The following is a 20,850-nucleotide window of genomic DNA, read 5'->3' as shown; positions in this document are numbered from 1 at the left end:
CAACACGCTGTTCCGGCATCGGCGCATCCACACAACATCATGGATGCATGCCGGGTCCAAGCAAGAACATCTGCTGGACTACATAGTGACGGACCAGCGAATGTGAGCCCATGTCCTTGACACCAGGACCTACCGTGGAGCTGATCTGCCCTCTGACCATCGACTAGTCATCTGTAAGATGCGCCTGCCATTCTTCCACTCCGGTGGTGGGTGTACACCCAGGACCCCATTCCAACCTAAAGTGGCCTGGTCTCAGTTATCTGATGAAAGTTGCAAGCGAGAATTTCATCATCGCTTGCGGCTGGGATTGGCATCGTCCCCGACTCCTCCTGATGTCGAGGGTAAATGGGCGAGGTTTAGGACTGTGACTCATGCAGCTGCAATGGCTGCTTTGGGTACGCGGCCCAGACCTCCCCAGACACCCTGGATGACAGAGGAGTTGTTCAGGATGGTTGAGAAAAAGCGACAGGCCCACTGTCATCGGCTACAGAATCCCACGTCAGAGAATGAGGAGGCTTACCGCAGCCTTCGCTCGGAGGTTCGGAGAGCCGTGAGGCGCTGCAAGGATGGGTGGTGGTCGCGGGTTGCTGAGGAGATGGAGTCTGCCTCAGTGGCCCGTGATCACAAATCTCTATTTAACTCCATCAAAAAAGTAACCTGCAGCGCCACACCTATTACCATCATTAGGGGAAAAAACGGTGATCCAATTTCCGACCCCCAGGAACAGGTTCGCAGATTTGCTGAGCATTTCTGTGAGGTCCTGGGGGAGGGAAAATCCCTCAGCCAGGAAAAGATCGTGGCACAAAGTGAGGATGACCCTGCTGAGGATGCGGTGCCTCAAATATTGGATGAAGTCACCCCCTGTGAGTGGCTGGCTGAGGTGCCATCTGCTGAGGAAGTATTGAAGGCGATCCGGAGTCTGAGACCAGGAAAGGCAGCGGGCAGAGATGATCTCCCAAGCGAAATGCTGAGGGAGGGTGGCGTTTGTGCACAGACTGCCCTATATGACATCATAACAACAGTCTGGACCACTGGACGGGTTCCGCAGGATTGGAAGGATGCCCTGGTGGTCCCCCTTTTTAAGAAGGGGGACCGCACAGACTGTAACAACTACAGGGGCATCTCACTCCTCAGTGTGCCGGGAAAGGTCCTGGCAAGGATTATTCAGCATCGCCTTGCCAGGCACGCTGAGGAGAGGCTTGCGGAGCCCCAATGCGGTTTCAGGAAAGGGCGGTCCTGTACAGATGCCATATTTTCTGTCCGTCTGCTACAGCAGAGGTGTAGGGAATTCCAACAAGACCTACATCTCTGCTTTATTGACCTGGTCAAGGCCTATGATACCATCAGTAGGCCTGGGCTCTGGGTCGTTCTTCGTGCTTTTGGAGTACCTAACCCTCTGCTCACGATCATTAAGGACCTTCATGATGGTGAGCGGGCCCGGGTAAAACTACGTGGCCGGGAGTCAGAGCCATTCCCTGTACACCTTGGGGTGCGACAGGGATGTCCTCTGGCTCCCACATTATTTAACATCTATTTTGACCACGTAGTTCGTGAAGCCTTCAATAGCTGTACCGGGGGAATCTCCATATGGTACAGATATAATGGGAGGCTAATCGATGCCCGGGTGCGGTCAAGGGATGGCTCCCTATTGCTCAACCACGTTATGTATGCTGATGACTTGGTAATAGCTGCTCAGTCAGAGGAGGAGTTGGAGACGCTGCTGCTGAGACTGGAGCGTGCCACTAAGAGGTGGGGCCTTACCATCAGCCCCACCAAAACTAAGCACCTGCCTGGGTATTTTGTACCATCGGACACTCCACCCCCACAACTCCAAATCGGTGATGGGGCAGTTGTGGAGAGAGTGGAGAGTTTCCCATACCTGGGCAGTGTGCTTATGACTGGCTCCAGTTTAACAGCAGAGGTCTCACTCCGAATCAGTCGAGCGGCAATATCTTTTCATCGGTTGCGTAACGCTGTGTGGAAGCTACCTGGTCTGTCGCTCCGCACTAAGCTTCAGGTCTTCTCGGCCACGGTCATTCCCTCCCTTCTCTACGCTTGCGAAACGTGGACCCCCCTAATGGAACATCTTCGCCGGTTAGAAACATTTAGGCTGGCCTGCCTACGATCCATCCTGGGTTTAACCAGACTGGATTGTGTGAGGAGCTCACAAATCCTTGAAAGATCTGGGCAGGGTCCCATCGGTGAGCTCCTCCGGCAGGCAAGGCTGCGATGGCTGGGTCATGTAGCCCGCATGCCCAGCCACCGCATGCCGAAACAGCTTTTGTTTGGCCGGATTGAGGGGGCTAAGCGGGCGTGGCACGGGCTAGAGAAGAGATGGAGTGATGTGGTACAGGAGGACGTGGAGCTGAGTGGACTTGCCGATGACTGGTACCAGCGGTGTCAAGATCGGCCTCTGTGGAGGAGGCTCGTGAAGGATGCTACTGGGCAGTTGGAGGCAGTCGCCCTCCAACAACAACGGAGGGCGGAGGAGCGACGCTCACAACAGCGAGCGGAGCGCCGGGTGGCTAAAGCACAGCAGGTTGGCACAGTAGGGGGCACAGGTGGTGCATCAGCCAGTCATCTCAGTCAGTCGACCCGTGGCACCTGGGTCTGCCCCGTGACCTCCTGCCAGCGGGCGTTCGACACTTCACGTGGCCTCAGGGTGCACATAGCCTGGCACAAGCGTCGTGGTGACGTCACCGCCACTTAGTGGCGAATGGCGGTTGTTGTTGTTGTTGTACACTGTGTGTGTGTGACACTGTGTGACACTGTGTGTGTGTACACTGTGTGTGTGTGACACTGTGTGTACACTGTGTGTGTACAATATGTAGGTGTGTGACAGTGTGTGTGTCACTGTGTGGGGAGCGATAGTGTAGCGGTTAGCGCTACGCTGCGCTATGAACCTGGCGACCCGGGTTCGATTCCCGCTCACGGCCAACACCAGTGACGATTATCTGAACCGGTCCCGGGCCTCCCCTAGGTCGACTCAGCCTCAAATGAGTACCTGGTGCGGTGTGATAACATCGCCACTAGGGAGAGACAAAGGCGGTCGGGCGTGGTGCTGGCCACCCACCCCCTCGTGTACCGTTCTGGCCTTCATAGGTGCTCGCTAACAGCACTTGCCCCTACAGTCTGTTAAGGCTATATGGGGGATCTTTGTTTGTGTGACGCTGTGTGTGTCACTGTGTGTGTGTGACACTGTGTGTGTGACACTGTGTGTACACTGTGTGTGACACTGTGTGTACACTGTGTGTGACACTGTGTGACACTGTGTGTACACTGTGTGTGTGTGTACACTGTGTGTGTGACACTGTATGTACACACTGTGTGTGTGTGTGACACTGTGTACACTGTGTGTGTGTGTACACACACTGTGTGTGTGACACTGTGTACACTGTGTGTGTGTACACTGTGTGTGTGTGACACTGTGTGTACACTGTGTGTGTGTACAATGTGTAGGTGTACACTGTATGTGTGTGTGTACACTGTGTGTGTGTGTCACACTGTGTGACACTGTGTGACACTGTGTGTACACTGTGTGTACACTGTGTATGTGACACTGTGTGTGTGTGACACTGTGTGACACTGTGTGTGTGTACACTGTGTGTGTGTGACACTGTGTGTGTGTGTACACTGTGTGTGTGTGTGACACTGTGTGTGTGTGTACACTGTGTGTGTGTGTGACACTGTGTGTGTGACACTGTGTGTGTGACACTGTGTGTGTGTGTGTACAATGTGTAGGTGTACACTGTGTGTGTGTGTACACTGTGTGTGTGACACTGTGTGTGTGACACTGTGTGTGTGTGTGTGTACACAGTGTGTGTGACACTGTGTGACACTGTGTGTGTGTGACACTGTGTGTGTACACTGTGTGTGTGTGACACTGTGTGTGTGTGTGACACTGTGTGTGTGTACACTGTGTGTGTGACACTGTGTGTACACTGTGTGTACACTGTGTGTGAGACACTGTGTGTGACACTGTGTACACTGTGTAACACTGTGTGTGTACACTGTGTGTGTGTGTGTGACACTGTGTGACACTGTGTGTACACTGTGTGTACACTGTGTATGTGACACTGTGTGTGTGTGTGACACTGTGTGACACTGTGTGTGTGTGTACACTGTGTGTGTGTACACTGTGTGTACACTGTGTGTGTGTGTGTACACTGTGTGTGTGTACACTGTGTGTGTGTGTACACTGTGTGTGTGTGTGTACAATTTGTAGGTGTACACTGTGTGTACACTGTGTGTGTGTGACACTGTGTGTGTGTTTGACACTGTGTGACACTGTGTGTGTGTGTACACTGTGTGTGTGTGTGACACTGTGTGACACTGTGTGTGTGTGTACACTGTGTGTGTGACACTGTGTGTGTGACACTCTGTGACACTGTGTGTGTGTACAATGTGAAGGTGTACACTGTGTGTACACTGTGTGTGTGACACTGTGTGTGTGTGTACAATGTGTAGGTGTACATTCTGAGCAAGAAGGAGGGTGGTCGCCACACCCCGTTCATGACCAACTTCAAGCCCGTCATGTTCTCACTGACATGGGACATGACGTGCCGCGTCGCTCTCAAGGAGGGCAAAGTGAGAACACTCACACACAGACACACACACACACACAATCACACACAGACACACAGTGTATACACACAGACACACAGTGTATACACATAGACACAGTGTATACACACAGACACAGTGTATACACACACACTGTATACACACAGTGTATATATACACACACAGACACACACACAGACACACAGTGTATACACACACTCAGTGTATACACACACACACACTCACAGTGTATACACACACACACACACAGACACACAGACAGTGTATACACACACACTCACACACACACACAGACACACACAGACATACACACACACAGTGTATACACACACACAAACACTCACACAGACACACACACACAGACACACACACAGACACTCACACAGACACACTCACTCACACACAAGAGACACACACACAGAGACACACACACAGACACACACAGACTCACTACTCACACAGACACACACACATACACACTCACTCACACACAGACATACTCACACACAGACACACACATACTCACTCACACACAGACACACACACACACACTACTCACACAGACACACACTCACACACACACACATACACACGCACACACACACTCACACACACACGCACGCACACACTCACACACACAGAGACACACTCACACACCACACAAATTTACGTGCACATACACACAGACACACAGTGATTCCTAGTGTATAGTGTAATGTATAGAAGTGTAGTGTATAGAAGTGTAGTGTGTAGTATTGTATAGTAGTGTAGTGAATAGTGTAATGTATAGTAGTGTATAGTAGTGTAGTGAATAGTGTAATGTATAGTAGTGTATAGTGTAGTGTATAGTGTAGTGTATAGCATAGTGTATAGTAGTGTAGTGTATAGTGTAGTAGTGTATAGTAGTGTAGTGAATAGTAGTGTAGTGTATAGCATAGTGTATAGTAGTGTAGTGTATAGTGTAGTAGTGTATAGTAGTGTAGTGAATAGTAGTGTAGTATATACTAGTGTATAGTGTAGTGTATAGTAGTGTATAGTGGAGTAGTGTATAGTGTAGTGTATAGTAGTGTAGTATATAGTGTAGTGTTGTGTATAGTAGTGTAGTGTATAGTAGTGTAGTATATACTAGTGTATAGTGTAGTGTATAGTAGTGTAGTGTATCATAGTGTATAGTGTAGTGTGTAGTATAGTGTACAGTGTAGTGTATAGCAGTGTAGTGTATAGTGTAGTGTATAGTGGAGTAGTGTATAGTAGTGTAGTATATACTAGTGTGAATCTCTGTATATATCTCTCCGCGCGTGTGCGTTTCTGTGTGTGTGTGGCTGTACGTGCATCTCCGTGTGTGTGAATCTCTGTATATATCTCTCTCCGTGTGTGTGAATCTCTGTATATATCTGTGTGTGTGTGTGAATCTCTGTATATATCTCTCCGTGTGTGTGTGAATCTCTGTATATATCTCTCTGTGTGTGTGAATCTCTGTATATATCTCTCTGTGTGTGTGTGAATCTCTGTATATATATATCTCCGTGTGTGTGTGTGTGTGAATCTCTGTATATATCTTTCCGTGTGTGTGTGGGTGAATATCTGTATATATCTCTCTGTGTTACGTGTGTGAATCTCTGTATATATCTCTCCGTGTGTGTGTGTGTGGATCTCTGTATATATCTGTGTGTGTCTGTGTGAATCTCTGTATCTATCTCTCCGTGTGTGTGTGAATCTCTGTATATATCTCTCTGTGTGTGTGTGTGAGAATCTCTGTATACATCTCTCAGTGTGTGTGTGAATCTCTGTATATATCTGTGTGTGTGTGTGTGTGAATCTCTGTATATATCTCCGTGTGTGTGAATCTCTGCATATATCTCTCCGTGTGTGTGTGTGTAAATCTCTGTATATATCTGTGTGTGTGTGTGTGTAAATCTCTGTATATATCTCTCCGTGTGTGTGTGAATCTCTGTATACATCTCTCCGTGTGTGTGTGAATCTCTGTATATATCTCTGTGTGTGTGTGTGTGAATCTCTGTATACATCTCTCCGTGTGTGTGTGAATCTCTGTATATATCTCTGTGTGTGTGTGAATCTCTGTATATATCTGTGTGTGTGTGTGTGAATCTCTGTATATATCTCTCTGTGTGTGTGTGAATCTGTATATATCTCTCCGTGTGTGTACGTGTGTGAGAATCTCTGTATATATCTGTGTGTGTGTGTGTGTGAATCTCTGTATATGTCTCTCCGTGGGTGTGTGAATCTCTGTATATATCTCTCCGTGTGTGTGTGAATCTCTGTATATATCTCTCCGTGTGTGTGTGAATCTCTGTATATATCTCTCTGTGTGTGAATCTCTGTATATATCTCTCAGTGTGTGTGTGAATCTCTGTATATATCTCTGTGTGTGTGTGTGTGTGTGAATCTCTGTATATATCTCTCCGTGTGTGTGTGTGAAACTGTATATTTCTCTCCGTGTGCGTGTGAATCTCTGTATACATCTCTGTGTGTGCGTGTGAATCTCTGTATACATCTCTCCGTGTGTGTGTGAATCTCTGTATATATCTCTCCGTGTGTGTGTGGATCTCTGTATACATCTCTCCGTGTGTGTGTGAATCTCTGTATACATCTCTCCGTGTGTGTGTGAATCTCTGTATATATCTCTCCGTGTGTGTGTGAATCTCTGTATACATCTGTGTGTGTGTGAATCTCTGTATATATCTCTCCGTGTGTGTGTGAATCTCTGTATACATCTCTCCGTGTGTGTGTGAATCTCTGTATATATCTCTCCGTGTGTGTGTGGATCTCTGTATCTATCTGTGTGTGTGTGTGTGAATCTCTGTATATATCTCTCCGTGTGTGTGTGTGAATCTCTGTATATATCTGTGTGTGAGTGTGTGAATCTCTGTGTATATCTCTCCGTGTGTGTGTGAATCTCTGTATATATCTCTCCGTGTGTGTGTGTGAATCTCTGTATATATCTGTGTGTGTGTGTGAATCTCTGTTTATATCTCTCCGTGTGTGTGTGTGAATCTCTGTATATATCTCTGTGTGTGTGAATCTCTGTATATATCTCTCCGTGTGTGTGCGTTTCTGTGTGTGTGTGGCTGTATGTGCATCTCCGTGTGTGTGAATCTCTGTATATATCTCTCCGTGTGTGTGTGAATCTCTGTATATATCTCTCTCTGTGTGTGTGCATCTCTGTATATATCTCTGTGTGTGTGTATCTCTGTATATATCTCTCTGTGTGTGTGAATCTCTGTATATATTTTCCGTGTGTGTGAATCTCTATATATATCTCTCCGTGTGTGTGTGCGTGTGAATCTCTGTATATATCTCTCCGTGTGTGTGAATCTCTGTATACATCTCTCTGTGCGTGTGAATCTCTGTATACATCTCTCCGTGTGTGTGTGAATCTCTGTATACATCTCTCCGTGTGTGTGTGAATCTCTGTATATATCTCTGTGTGTGCGTGTGAATCTCTGTATACATCTCTCCGTGTGTGTGTGAATCTCTGTATATATCTCTGTGTGTGTGAATCTCTGTATATATCTCTGTGTGTGAATCTCTGTATATATCTCTCCGTGTGTGTGAATCTCTGTATATATCTCTCCGTGTGTGTGTGTGAATCTCTGTATACATCTCTCCGTGTGTGTGTGAATCTCTGTATACATCTCTCCGTGTGTGTGTGTGTGAATATCTCTGCATACATCTCTCTCCGTGTGTGTGTGTGAATATCTCTGCATACATCTCTCTCCGTGTGTGTGTGTGAATATCTCTGCATACATCTCTCTCCGTGTGTGTGTGTGTGAATATCTCTGCATACATCTCTCTCCGTGTGTGTGTGTGAATATCTCTGCATACATCTCTCTCCGTGTGTGTGTGTGAATATCTCTGCATACATCTCTCTCCGTGTGTGTGTGAATATCTCTGTATACATCTCTCTCTGTGTTACGCGTGTGAATATCTCTGCATACATCTCTGTGTGTGTGTGTGAATCTCTGTATACATCTCTCTCTCTCCGTGTGCGTGTGAATATCTCTGCATATCTCTCTCCGTGTGTGTGAATCTCTACATACATCTCTCTGTGTGTGTGTGAATATCTCTGTATACATCTCTCCGTGTGTGTGTGTGAATAACTCTGTATACATCTCTCCGTGTGCGTGTGTGAATATCTCTGCATACATCTGTGTGTGTGTGTGTGTGACTCTGTATATATCTCTGTGTGTGTGTGTGAATCTCTGTGTGTGAATATCTCTGTATACATCTCTCCGTGTGTGTGAATCTTTGTATATATCTCTGTGTGTGTGAATCTCTGTGTGTGAATATCTCTGCATACATCTCTCCGTGTGTGTGTGTGAATCTCTGTATACATCTGTGTGTGTGTGTTTTTTGAATCTATGTGTGTGAATATCTCTGCATACATCTCTCTCTGTGTGTGTGTGAATATCTCTGTATACATCTCTGTGTGTGTGTATCTCTGTATATATCTGTGTGTGTGTGTGAATCTCTGCATACATCTCTGTGTGTGTGTGTGAATCTCTGTGTGTGAATATCTCTGTATACATCTCTCCATGTGTGTGTGTGTGAATCTTTGTATACATCTCTCTGTGTGTGTTACGTGTGTGAATCTCTGTATATATCTCTCCGTGTGTGTATGTGTGTGTGTGAATATCTCTGTATACATCTCTCCGTGTGTGTGTGTGAATCTCTGTATACATCTCTCCGTGTGTGTATGTGTGTGTGAATATCTCTGTATACATCTCTCCGTGTGTGTGTGTGTGTGAATATCTCTGTATACATCTCTCCGTGTTACGTGTGTGAATATCTCTGCATACATCTCTCCGTGTGTGTGTGAATCTCTGTGTGTGAATATCTCTGTATACATCTCTCTCCGTGTGTGTGTGTGTGTGAGAATCTCTGCATACATCTCTCCGTGTTACGTGTGTGAATCTCTCTGCATACATCTCTCTGTGTGTGTGTGAATATCTCTGCATACATCTCTCTCCATGTGTGTGTGAATATCTCTGTATATATATCTCTGTGTGTGTGTGTGAATCTCTGTGTGTGAATATCTCTGCATACATCTCTCTCCGTGTGTGTATGTGTGTGTGTGAATCTCTCTGCGTTCATCTCTTTCACCGTGTGTGTGTGAATATCTCTGCATACATCTCTCTCTCCATGTGTGTGTGAATATCTCTGTATATATATATCTGTGTGTGTGTGTATCTCTGTATATATCTGTGTGTGTGTGCGTGTGAATCTCTGCATACATCTCTGTGTGTGTGTGTGAATATCTCTGCATACATCTCTCTTCATGTGTGTGTGAATATCTCTGCATACATCTCTCTGTGCGTGTGAATCTCTGTATACATCTCTCTCCGTGTTATGTGTGTGAATATCTCTGCATACATCTCTGTGTGTGTGTGTGTGAATCTCTCTGCATACATCTCTCTCCATGTGTGTGTGTGTGAATCTTTGTATACATCTGTGTGTGTGTGTGAATCTCTGTGTGTGAATATCTCTGCATACATCTCTCTCCGTGTGTGTGTGTGTGAATCTCTGTATATATCTCTCCGTGTGTGTGAATCTCTGTATATATCTCTGTGTGTGTGTGTGAATCTCTGTGTGTGAATATCTCTGCATACATCTCTCCGTGTGTGTGTGTATCTCTGTATACATCTCTCTCCATGTGTGTGTGTGAATATCTCTGTATATATCTCTGTGTGTGTGTGTGTGAATCTCTGCATACATCTCTCTGTGTGTGTGTGTGTGTGAATCTCTGTATATATCTCTGTGTGTGTGTGACTCTGTATATATCTCTGTGTGTGTGTGAATCTCTCTGTGTGTGAATCTCTCTGCGTACATCTGTGTGTGTGTGTGAATCTCTGTATATATCTCTCTGTGTGTGTGTGTGTGTGAATCTCTCTGTGTGTGTGAATCTCTCTGCGTACACATCTCATCATCATCATCATCTCAATCTCTCTCCCCGCGCGCGTCTCCGCGCGTCCCCGCCCCGCCCCCTCGCAGGAGATGGTGATGCCGGGCGAGGACACGAGCCTGCTGCTGACGCTCCGCCGCCCGGTGGTGCTGGAGAAGGGCCAGCGGTTCACGCTGAGGGATGGCAACAAGACCATTGGCACGGGCATTGTCACGGGCCTGCTGCAGGCTTCGCCTGAGGACATCGCTGCCGTAGACTGAGAGGCCCCCAAGGCGGCGGCAGGACGGTCTGGGGCCTGGTCCAGGCTTTGCACTGATGACGTGGGCGCCGTGGTGTGGAGGCTCGAAGCATCGTCAGCGTCGTCAGCGTCGTCAGCGTCGTCATCATCATCGTCGTCATCATCGTCGTCATCGTCGTCATCGTCGTCATCATCGTCATCATCATCGTCATCATCGTCGTCATCATTGTCATCATCGTCGTCATCATCGTCGTCATCATAGTCGTCATTGTCGTCATCATCGTCATCATCGTCATCATCGTCGTCATCGTCGTTGTCATCATCGTCATCATCATCGTCATCATTGTCATCATCGTCGTCATCGTCGTCATCATCGTCATCATCATCGTCATCATCGTCGTCATCATTGTCATCATCGTCGTCATCATCGTCGTCATCATAGTCGTCATTGTCATCATAGTCGTCATTGTCGTCATCATCGTCATCATTGTCATCATCGTCGTCATCGTCGTCGTCATCATCGTCATCATCGTCGTCATCATTGTCATCATCGTCGTCATCATCGTCGTCATCGTCGTCATCATCGTCATCATCGTCGTCATCATCGTCATCATTGTCATCATCGTCGTCATCATCGTCGTCATCATCGTCATCATTGTCATCATCGTCGTGAGCGTGTAGAAAAATCTCCCCGTGTCTCTCCCCCCCATCTCCCCCCGCCCATCTCCCCCCCCCCATCTCCCCCCCCCATCTCCCCCCCCCCATCTCCCCCCCCCCATCTCCCCCCCCCCATCTCCCCCCCCCATCTCCCCCCGCCATCTCCCCCCCCCATCCCCCCCCCCCCATCTCCCCCCCCATCTCCCCCCCCCATCTCCACCCCCATCTCCCCCCATCTCCCCCCCCCATCTCCCCCCCCCATCTCCCCCCCCATCTCCCCCCCCCATCTCCCCCCATCTCCCCCCCCATCTCCCCCCCCATCTCCCCCCCCCATCTCCACCCCCATCTCCCCGTGTCTCTCTGTGTGGAGCGGTGGTGGCGGTGGTGGCGGTGGTGGTGGTGGTGATGGTGGTGGTGATGGTGGTTGGGTGGTGATGATGGTGTTGGCGGTATCGGGGACTGTGTACTGGATGTGCCGCTGTACTGGCGGTTACCGCTTCACCCGTGTTCGTGTTTTTGTATTCGCTTCAATAAACTCGATCTGTCGACGCACAGACAGACAAATGTCTCAGTCAGTCAGTCAGTCACTCACTCACCCACTCACTCACTCACCCACTCACTCACTCACTCACCCACTCACTCACCCACTCACTCACACACCCACTCACCCACTCACTCACCCACCCACTCACACAGACAAATGTCTCAGTCAGTCACTCGCTCAGTCACTCACTCACCCACTCACCCACTCACTCATCCACTCACCCACTCACTCACTCACCCACTCACCCACTCACCCACCCACTCACTCACCCACTCACTCACCCACTCAGACAAATGTCTCAGTCACTCGCTCAGTCAGTCAGTCACTCACTCACTCACCCACTCACTCACCCACTCACTCACTCACCCACTCACTCACTCACCCACTCACTCACCCACTCACTCACACACCCACTCACTCACCCACTCACTCACCCACTCACTCACTCACCCACTCACTCACTCACCCACCCACTCACCCACTCACTCACCCACCCACTCACACAGACAAATGTCTCAGTCAGTCACTCGCTCAGTCACTCACTCACCCACTCACCCACTCACTCATCCACTCACCCACTCACTCACTCACCCACTCACCCACTCACCCACCCACTCACTCACCCACTCACTCACCCACTCAGACAAATGTCTCAGTCACTCGCTCAGTCAGTCAGTCACTCACCCACTCACTCACCCACTCACTCACCCACTCACTCACCCACTCACCCACTCACTCACCCACTCACACAGACAAATGTCTCAGTCAGTCACTCAGTCAGTCACTCACTCACTCACCCACTCACCCACTCACACAGACAAATGTCTCAGTCACTCACTCACTCACCCACTCACTCACACACCCACTCACTCACTCACCCACTCACTCACTCACCCACCCACTCACTCACCCACTCACTCACACACCCACTCACTCACTCACCCACTCACTCACCCACTCACTCACTCACCCACTCACTCACCCACCCACTCACTCACCCACCCACTCACACAGACAAATGTCTCAGTCAGTCACTCGCTCAGTCACTCACTCACCCACTCACCCACTCACTCACCCACTCACCCACTCACTCACCCACTCACCCACCCACTCACTCACCCACTCACTCACCCACTCAGACAGATGTCTCAGTCACTCGCTCAGTCAGTCAGTCACTCACCCACTCACTCACCCACTCACTCACCCACTCACTCACCCACTCACACAGACAAATGTCTCAGTCACTCAGTCAGTCACTCACTCACTCACCCACTCACACAGACAAATGTCTCAGTCAGTCACTCACTCACCCACTCACCCACTCACACAGACAAATGTCTCAGTCAGTCACTCGCTCAGTCACTCACTCACTCACACAGACAAATGTCTCACCCACTCACACAGACAAATGTCTCACTCAGTCAGTCACTCAGTGACTCAGTGAGTCAGTCACCCACTCACCCACTCACAAAGACAAATGTCTCACCCACTTACCCACTCACCCACCCACTTACCCACCCACTCACCCACTCACTCAGTCACCCCCCACTCACTCACCGACTCACCCACCCACTCACCCACCCACTCACCCACTCACAAAGACATGTCTCATGCACTCACCCACCCACTCACCCACACACTCAGTTACCCACCCACTCACCCACTCACTTACCCACTCACCCACTCACTTACCCACTCACCCACTCACCCTTCCACTCACCCACTCACCCACCCACTCACTCACCCACCCTCCCACTCACCCACTCGCTCACTCACCCACCCATTCACCCACTCACCCACCCACTCACCCACTCACCCACCCACTCCCTCACTCACCCACCCACTCACCCACCTATTCACCCACTCACTCACCCACCCACTCGCTCACTCACTCACCCACTCACCCACCTACTCACCCACCCACTCACCTACCCACTCGCCCACTAACCCACTCAATTACCCACTCACTCTACCACCCACTCACAAAGACAAATGTCTCACCCGTGTCGCTTCTGCCAGTGACTGTAGGGCAAGTGCTGTCAGCGAGTAGCACCGCCTATGAAGGCTACCGGCACTGTGGCTACACACAGAGGGGGTGGTGTGGACAGCTACACCACCACCACTACAGCTACACCACCACTACAGCTACACCACCACCACAGCTAGACCACCACCACCACAGCTACACCACCACCACCACAGCTACACCACCACCACAGCTAGACCACCACCACCACAGCTACACCACCACCACCACAGCTACACCACCACTACAGCTACACCACCACTACAGCTACACCACCACCACCACAGCTACACCACCACAGCTACACCACCACCACAGCTACACCACCACAGCTACACCACCACCACAGCTACACCACCACCACAGCTACACCACCACCACTACAGCTACACCACCACCACAGCTACACCACCACCACAGCTACACCACTACAGCTACACCACCACCACAGCTACACCACCACCACCACAGCTACACCACCATAACAGCTACACCGCCACCACCACCACCACAGCTACACCGCCACCACCACCACAGCTACACCACCGCTACAGCTACCCCACCACCACAGCTACACCACCACAGCTACACCACAGCTACACCACCACCACAGCTACACCACCACCACAGCTACACCACCACAGCTACACCAGGTTACTCATTTGAGGCTGAGTCGACCTAGAGAAGGGCCAGGACCGGTTCAGAAAATCGTCACTGCTGGTAGCGCTAACCACTGCACCACCACTCCCCACACATACAGTGCGCTAACCACTGCACCATCACTCCCCACACACACACAGTGCGCTAACCACTGCACCACCACTCCCCCCACACACACAGTGCGCTAACCACTGCACCACCACTCCCCCACACACACAGTGCGCTAACCACTGCACCATCACTCCCCACACACACACAGTGCGCTAACCACTGCACCACCACTCCCCCCACACACACAGTGCGCTAACCACTGCACCACCACTCCCTCCACTCACAGTGCGCTAACCACTGCACCACCACTCCCCACACACAGTGCGCTAACCACTGCACCACCACTCCCCCCCCACACACACAGTGCGCTAACCACTGCACCACCACTCCCCACTCAGTGCGCTAGCCACTGCACCACCACTCCCCCCACACACACACAGTGCGCTAACCACTGCACCACCACTCCCCCCACACACACACACAGTGCGCTAACCACTGCACCACCACTCCTCACACACAGTGCGCTAACCACTGCACCACCACTCCCCACTCACAGTGCGCTAACCACCCAGACTGGCTCATAGCAAAATGACGCCAAGCCTTTTCGTCAAGTGTAATGATGTCATTGCTCTCTCGTCGAGTCCAATGACGCCATCGCGGTATCAACTTCGGCGTTATGGCGTCACTACGCTAGCCCCGCCCGGTGGCTATGACGTCACCGCGCGATCTCGGGAACTTCGTGCGTGATGACGTCGTCCGCGCGCAGTGATCCGTGCGTGATGACGCCACCGCGCCACTTTAAACGTCCGTGCGTGATGACGTCCGCCCGTGTGTTCCGTGCGTGATGACGCCACCGCGCCACTTTGAACGCCCGTGCGTGAAGACGTTGACCTAGGTGTTCCGTGCGTGGTGACGTCACCCCCTCCCTCCCCCCGGTGGCGGGAGAGGCCTAGGATACGAGAGGGCTTCCGTTGTCGCGCTGGGCCTCGGAGGGGTTACGACTTTTTATTTATTTTTATCGATTTTCTTTTTAGTTAGTTTAACAACAAAACAAACGACAATTGAAACATAAACTTGGACGTTCGCCGCAACTTTAAAGAGGGAAACCCCAGCAGGTTAGTTGTCATTATTATCAATATAACAAATACAAAAATCCCCTCAGAGAAAGTTTAACGTGGTTTAAATTTTTTTTTTTAAACCAATCTCTGAGGTGGCGACGGTTGGGGTGATGTTTGATTTAAATGTCTCTCTTATAAATGTTTTTTATACGTATAAAGCAAGGGGGGGAGAGAATCGTTGAAATAGTCGACGCGAAATCGATAAACTTAATCGATTTGTTTCTATCCTTCCACGGATCCGTTATACGTTAAGGGGCTGTTCGTTTCAAAACTTGCCGAAGTTAAACACTTGTTTTGTGTGTTTTTGTGTTAAATGTTAACGCGAGAGGGGCTTTTATTGAAGAGTTAACGGGCGATCGCGGTAGCGGTCGTGGTGGAGTTACCTCATCTAGCAGTGGAGTTACCCTCACACAACAGTGGAGTTACCCTCATCCAGCAGTGGAGTTACCCTCACACAACAGTGGAGTTACCCTCACACAACAGTGGAGTTATCCTCACACAACAGTGGAGTTACCCTCACACAGCAGTGGAGTTACCCTCACACAGCAGTGGAGTTACCTCACAACAGTGGAGTTACCCTCACACAACAGTGGAGTTACCCTCACACAACAGTGGAGTTACCTCATCCAGCAGTGGAGTTACCCTCACACAACAGTGGAGTTACCTCATCTAGCAGTGGAGTTACCCTCACACAACAGTGGAGTTACCTCATCTAGCAGTGGAGTTACCCTCACACAACAGTGGAGTTACCCTCACACAACAGTGGAGTTACCCTCATTCAGCAGTGGAGTTACCCTCACAACAGTGGAGTTACCCTCACAACAGTGGAGTTACCCTCACACAACAGTGGAGTTACCCTCATCTAGCAGTGGAGTTACCCTCACACAACTGTGGAGTTACCCTCACACAACAGTGGAGTTACCCTCATCTAGCAGTGGAGTTACCCTCACACAACAGTGGAGTTACCCTCACACAACAGTGGAGTTACCCTCACACAACAGTGGAGTTACCCTCACACAACAGTGGAGTTACCCTCATCCAGCAGTGGAGTTACCCTCACACAACAGTGGAGTTACCCTCACACAACAGTGGAGTTACCCTCACAACAGTGGAGTTACCCTCACACAACAGTGGAGTTACCCTCACACAACAGTGGAGTTACCCTCACACAACAGTGGAGTTACCCTCACACAACAGTGGAGTTACCCTCACACAACAGTGGAGTTACCCTCACACAACAGTGGAGTTACCCTCACACAACAGTGGAGTTACCCTCACACAACAGTGGAGTTACCCTCATCCAGCAGTGGAGTTACCCTCACACAACTGTGGAGTTACCCTCAACCAACAGTGGAGTTACCCTCATCTAGCAGTGGAGTTACCCTCACACAACAGTGGAGTTACCCTCACACAACAGTGGAGTTACCCTCACACAACAGTGGAGTTACCCTCACACAGCAGTGGAGTTACCCTCACGCAACAGTGGAGTTACCCTCATCCAGCAGTGGAGTTACCATCACACAACAGTGGAGTTACCCTCACACAACAGTGGAGTTACCCTCATCCAGCAGTGGAGTTACCCTCATCCAGCAGTGGAGTTACCCTCATCCAGCAGTGGAGTTACCCTCACACAACAGTGGAGTTACCCTCATCCAGCAGTTGAGTTACCCTCACACAACAGTGGAGTTACCCTCACACAACAGTGGAGTTACCCTCACACAACAGTGGAGTTACCCTCATCTAGCAGTGGAGTTACCCTCACACAACAGTGGAGTTACCCTCACACAGCAGTGGAGTTACCCTCACACAACAGTGGAGTTACCCTCACACAACAGTGGAGTTACCTCATCCAGCAGTGGAGTTACCCTCACACAACAGTGGAGTTACCCTCACACAACAGTGGAGTTACCCTCACACAACAGTGGAGTTACCTCATCCAGCAGTGGAGTTACCCTCACACAACAGTGGAGTTACCCTCACACAACAGTGGAGTTACCCTCACACAACAGTGGAGTTACCCTCACACAACAGTGGAGTTATCTCATCCAGCAGTGGAGTTACCCTCACACAACAGTGGAGTTACCCTCACACAACAGTGCAGTTACCCTCATCCAGCAGTGGAGTTACCCTCACACAACAGTGGAGTTACCCTCACACAACAGTGGAGTTACCCTCACACAACAGTGCAGTTACCCTCATCCAGCAGTGGAGTTACCCTCACACAACAGTGGAGTTACCCTCACACAACAGTGGAGTTACCCTCACACAACAGTGGAGTTACCCTCATCTAGCAGTGGAGTTACCCTCACACAACAGTGGAGTTACCCTCACACAACAGTGGAGTTACCCTCACACAACAGTGGAGTTACCCTCATCCAGCAGTGGAGTTACCCTCACACAACAGCGGAGTTACCCTCATCTAGCAGTGGAGTTACCCTCACACAACAGTGGAGTTACCCTCACACAACAGTGGAGTTACCCTCACACAACAGTGGAGTTACCCTCACATAGCAGTGGAGTTACCCTCATACAACAGTGGAGTTACCCTCACACAACAGTGGAGTTACCTCATCTAGCAGTGGAGTTACCCTCACACAACAGTGGAGTTACCCTCACACAACAGTGGAGTTACCCTCATCCAGCAGTGGAGTTACCCTCACACAACAGTGGAGTTACCCTCACACAGCAGTGGAGTTACCCTCACACAACTGTGGAGTTACCCTCACACAACAGTGGAGTTACCCTCACAACAGTGGAGTTATCTTCATCCAGCAGTGGAGTTACCCTCATCTAGCAGTGGAGTTACCCTCATCTAGCAGTGGAGTTACCCTCACACAACAGTGGAGTTACCCTCACACAACAGTGGAGTTACCCTCACACAACAGTGGAGTTACCCTCACACAACAGTGGAGTTACCCTCACACAACAGTGGAGTTACCCTCACACAACAGTGGAGTTACCCTCATCCAGCAGTGGAGTTACCCTCACACAACAGTGGAGTTACCCTCATCCAGCAGTGGAGTTACCCTCACACAACAGTGGAGTTACCCTCATCCAGCAGTGGAGTTACCCTCACACAACAGTGGAGTTACCCTCACAACAGTGGAGTTACCCTCATCTAGCAGTGGAGTTACCTCACACAACAGTGGAGTTACCCTCACACAACAGTGGAGTTACCCTCACACAACAGTGGAGTTACCCTCATCCAGCAGTGCAGTTACCCTCACACAACAGTGGAGTTACCCTCACTTACCCCACCCTCTCTCTCCCTCTCCGCAGGTTCTGGTGGTTGATTAGTGGGGGGGGAGGGCGGTGTTCCCATTGGCTGTCCGATTAGTGGGGGGGGGCAATGGTGGATTAGTGGGGGGCTCCCAATGGCTGTCTGGTTAGCGGTGGGGGGGTGGTGGGCGGGTGGTCCGGTGGTTCATTAGTGGGGGGAGGGGGTGAATCCCAGTGGCTGCCTAGCAGAGAACCCTCCCCACCACCACCACCCTCCCCACCACCACCACCCACCACCACCACCCTCCCCACCACCACCCTCCCCACCACCACCAACCTCCCCACCACCACCACCCTCCCCACCACCACCACCCTCCTCACCACCACCACCCTCCCCACCACCACCACCCTCCCCACCACCACCACCACCCTCCCCACCACCACCACCCTCCCCACCACCACCACCACCCTCCCCACCACCACCACCCTCCCCAAAACCACCACCACCACCCTCCCCACCACCACCACCCTCCCCACCACCACCACCCTCCCCACCACCACCACCCTCCCCACCACCACCACCCTCCCCACCATCCTCCCCACCACCACCACCCTCCCCCCCACCACCACCACCCTCTCCACCACCACCCTCTCCACCACCACCACCACCCTCCCCACCACCACCACCCTCCCCACCACCACCCTCACCACCACCACCCTCCCCACCACCACCACACTCCCCACCACCACCACCTCCCCCCACCACCACCACCACCACCCTCTCCACCACCACCCTCTCCACCACCACCCTCTCCACCACCACCACCCTCCCCACCACCACCACCACCACCCTCTCCACCACCACCACCACCCTCCCCACCACCACCACCCTCCCCAAAACCACCACCACCACCCTCCCCACCACCACCACCCTCCCCACCACCACCCTCACCACCACCACCCTCCCCACCACCACCACACTCCCCACCACCACCACCTCCCCCCACCACCACCACCACCACCCTCTCCACCACCACCCTCTCCACCACCACCCTCTCCACCACCACCACCCTCCCCACCACCACCACCACCACCCTCTCCACCACCACCACCACCCTCCCCACCACCACCACCCTCCCCACCACCACCCTCCCCACCACCACCACCCACCACCACCACCCTCCCCACCACCACCACCCTCCCCACCACCACCACCACCACCCTCCCCCCACCACCAATGCCGTCACCTGGACGTCTGACGTCGCTGGTGGACGGCACGGGTCCCCGCGTGGGTCCGGAGGGTGCCGAGGTGGTGGGTGGGGGGGTTGTGGGGGGGGTGGTGGTGGTGGTGGGGGGGGCGGCGGGTGATGCCCCCCACCACCACCACCAACCCCCCGCCCACCACGAGCAGGTGTTTGGTGAGGAGGTGGACCCAGAGCAAGTGTACTACGACCTCCATCACGTCGGCCACGGAAACTTTGGCTCCGTCCACTTTGTGAGCACCCCACCGGGCGGGGGCCAGGGGGCAGGGGGGGGTGGGGGGTCCTGCACTATGATCATCATCAGCGCCATGATCATCATCAGCGCCATGATCATCATCGGCGCCATGATCATCATCGGCGGCACGATCATCATCAGCGGCACGGTCATCATCAGCGCCACGATCATCATCAGCACCATGATCATCATCAGCGCTATGATCATCGGCGCCATGATCATCATCGGCGCCATGATCATTATCGGCGGCACGATCATCATCATCACCAGCACCATGATCATCATCAGCGGTACGATCATCACCATCAGCCACCACCACACTCACCACCACCA

The 20,850-nt window shown here is 51.4% G+C and overlaps 2 protein-coding genes across 2 annotated transcripts in view; both read left to right on the top strand.

The window, feature by feature from the left end:
- Positions 1–11,034, top strand: part of TUFM (Tu translation elongation factor, mitochondrial) — a 67,459-nt gene extending 56,425 nt beyond the window's left edge. The window contains exons 10-11 of the mRNA XM_032980977.2: positions 4,468–4,587; positions 10,597–11,034. Of these exons, the coding sequence (XP_032836868.1) occupies positions 4,468–4,587; positions 10,597–10,767 (291 nt within the window). The 3' untranslated portion in view covers positions 10,768–11,034. The remainder of the gene's footprint in view (positions 1–4,467; positions 4,588–10,596) is intronic.
- Positions 11,035–19,664: 8,630 nt separating this feature from the next.
- LOC116958402 (uncharacterized) overlaps positions 19,665–20,850 on the top strand; it is a 75,097-nt gene continuing 73,911 nt past the window's right edge. The window contains exon 1 of the mRNA XM_076056749.1: positions 19,665–20,515. Coding sequence (XP_075912864.1) covers positions 20,258–20,515 — 258 coding nt within the window. The 5' untranslated portion in view covers positions 19,665–20,257. The remainder of the gene's footprint in view (positions 20,516–20,850) is intronic.

This window comes from Petromyzon marinus, chromosome 77 (assembly GCF_048934315.1).
Source record: "Petromyzon marinus isolate PM22_M1 ecotype Great Lakes invasive population chromosome 77, UKy_Petmar_22M1.pri1.0, whole genome shotgun sequence".
Classification (NCBI taxonomy): Eukaryota; Metazoa; Chordata; class Hyperoartia; order Petromyzontiformes; family Petromyzontidae; genus Petromyzon; species Petromyzon marinus.
This window is presented reverse-complemented; position numbering and strand designations above follow the sequence as displayed.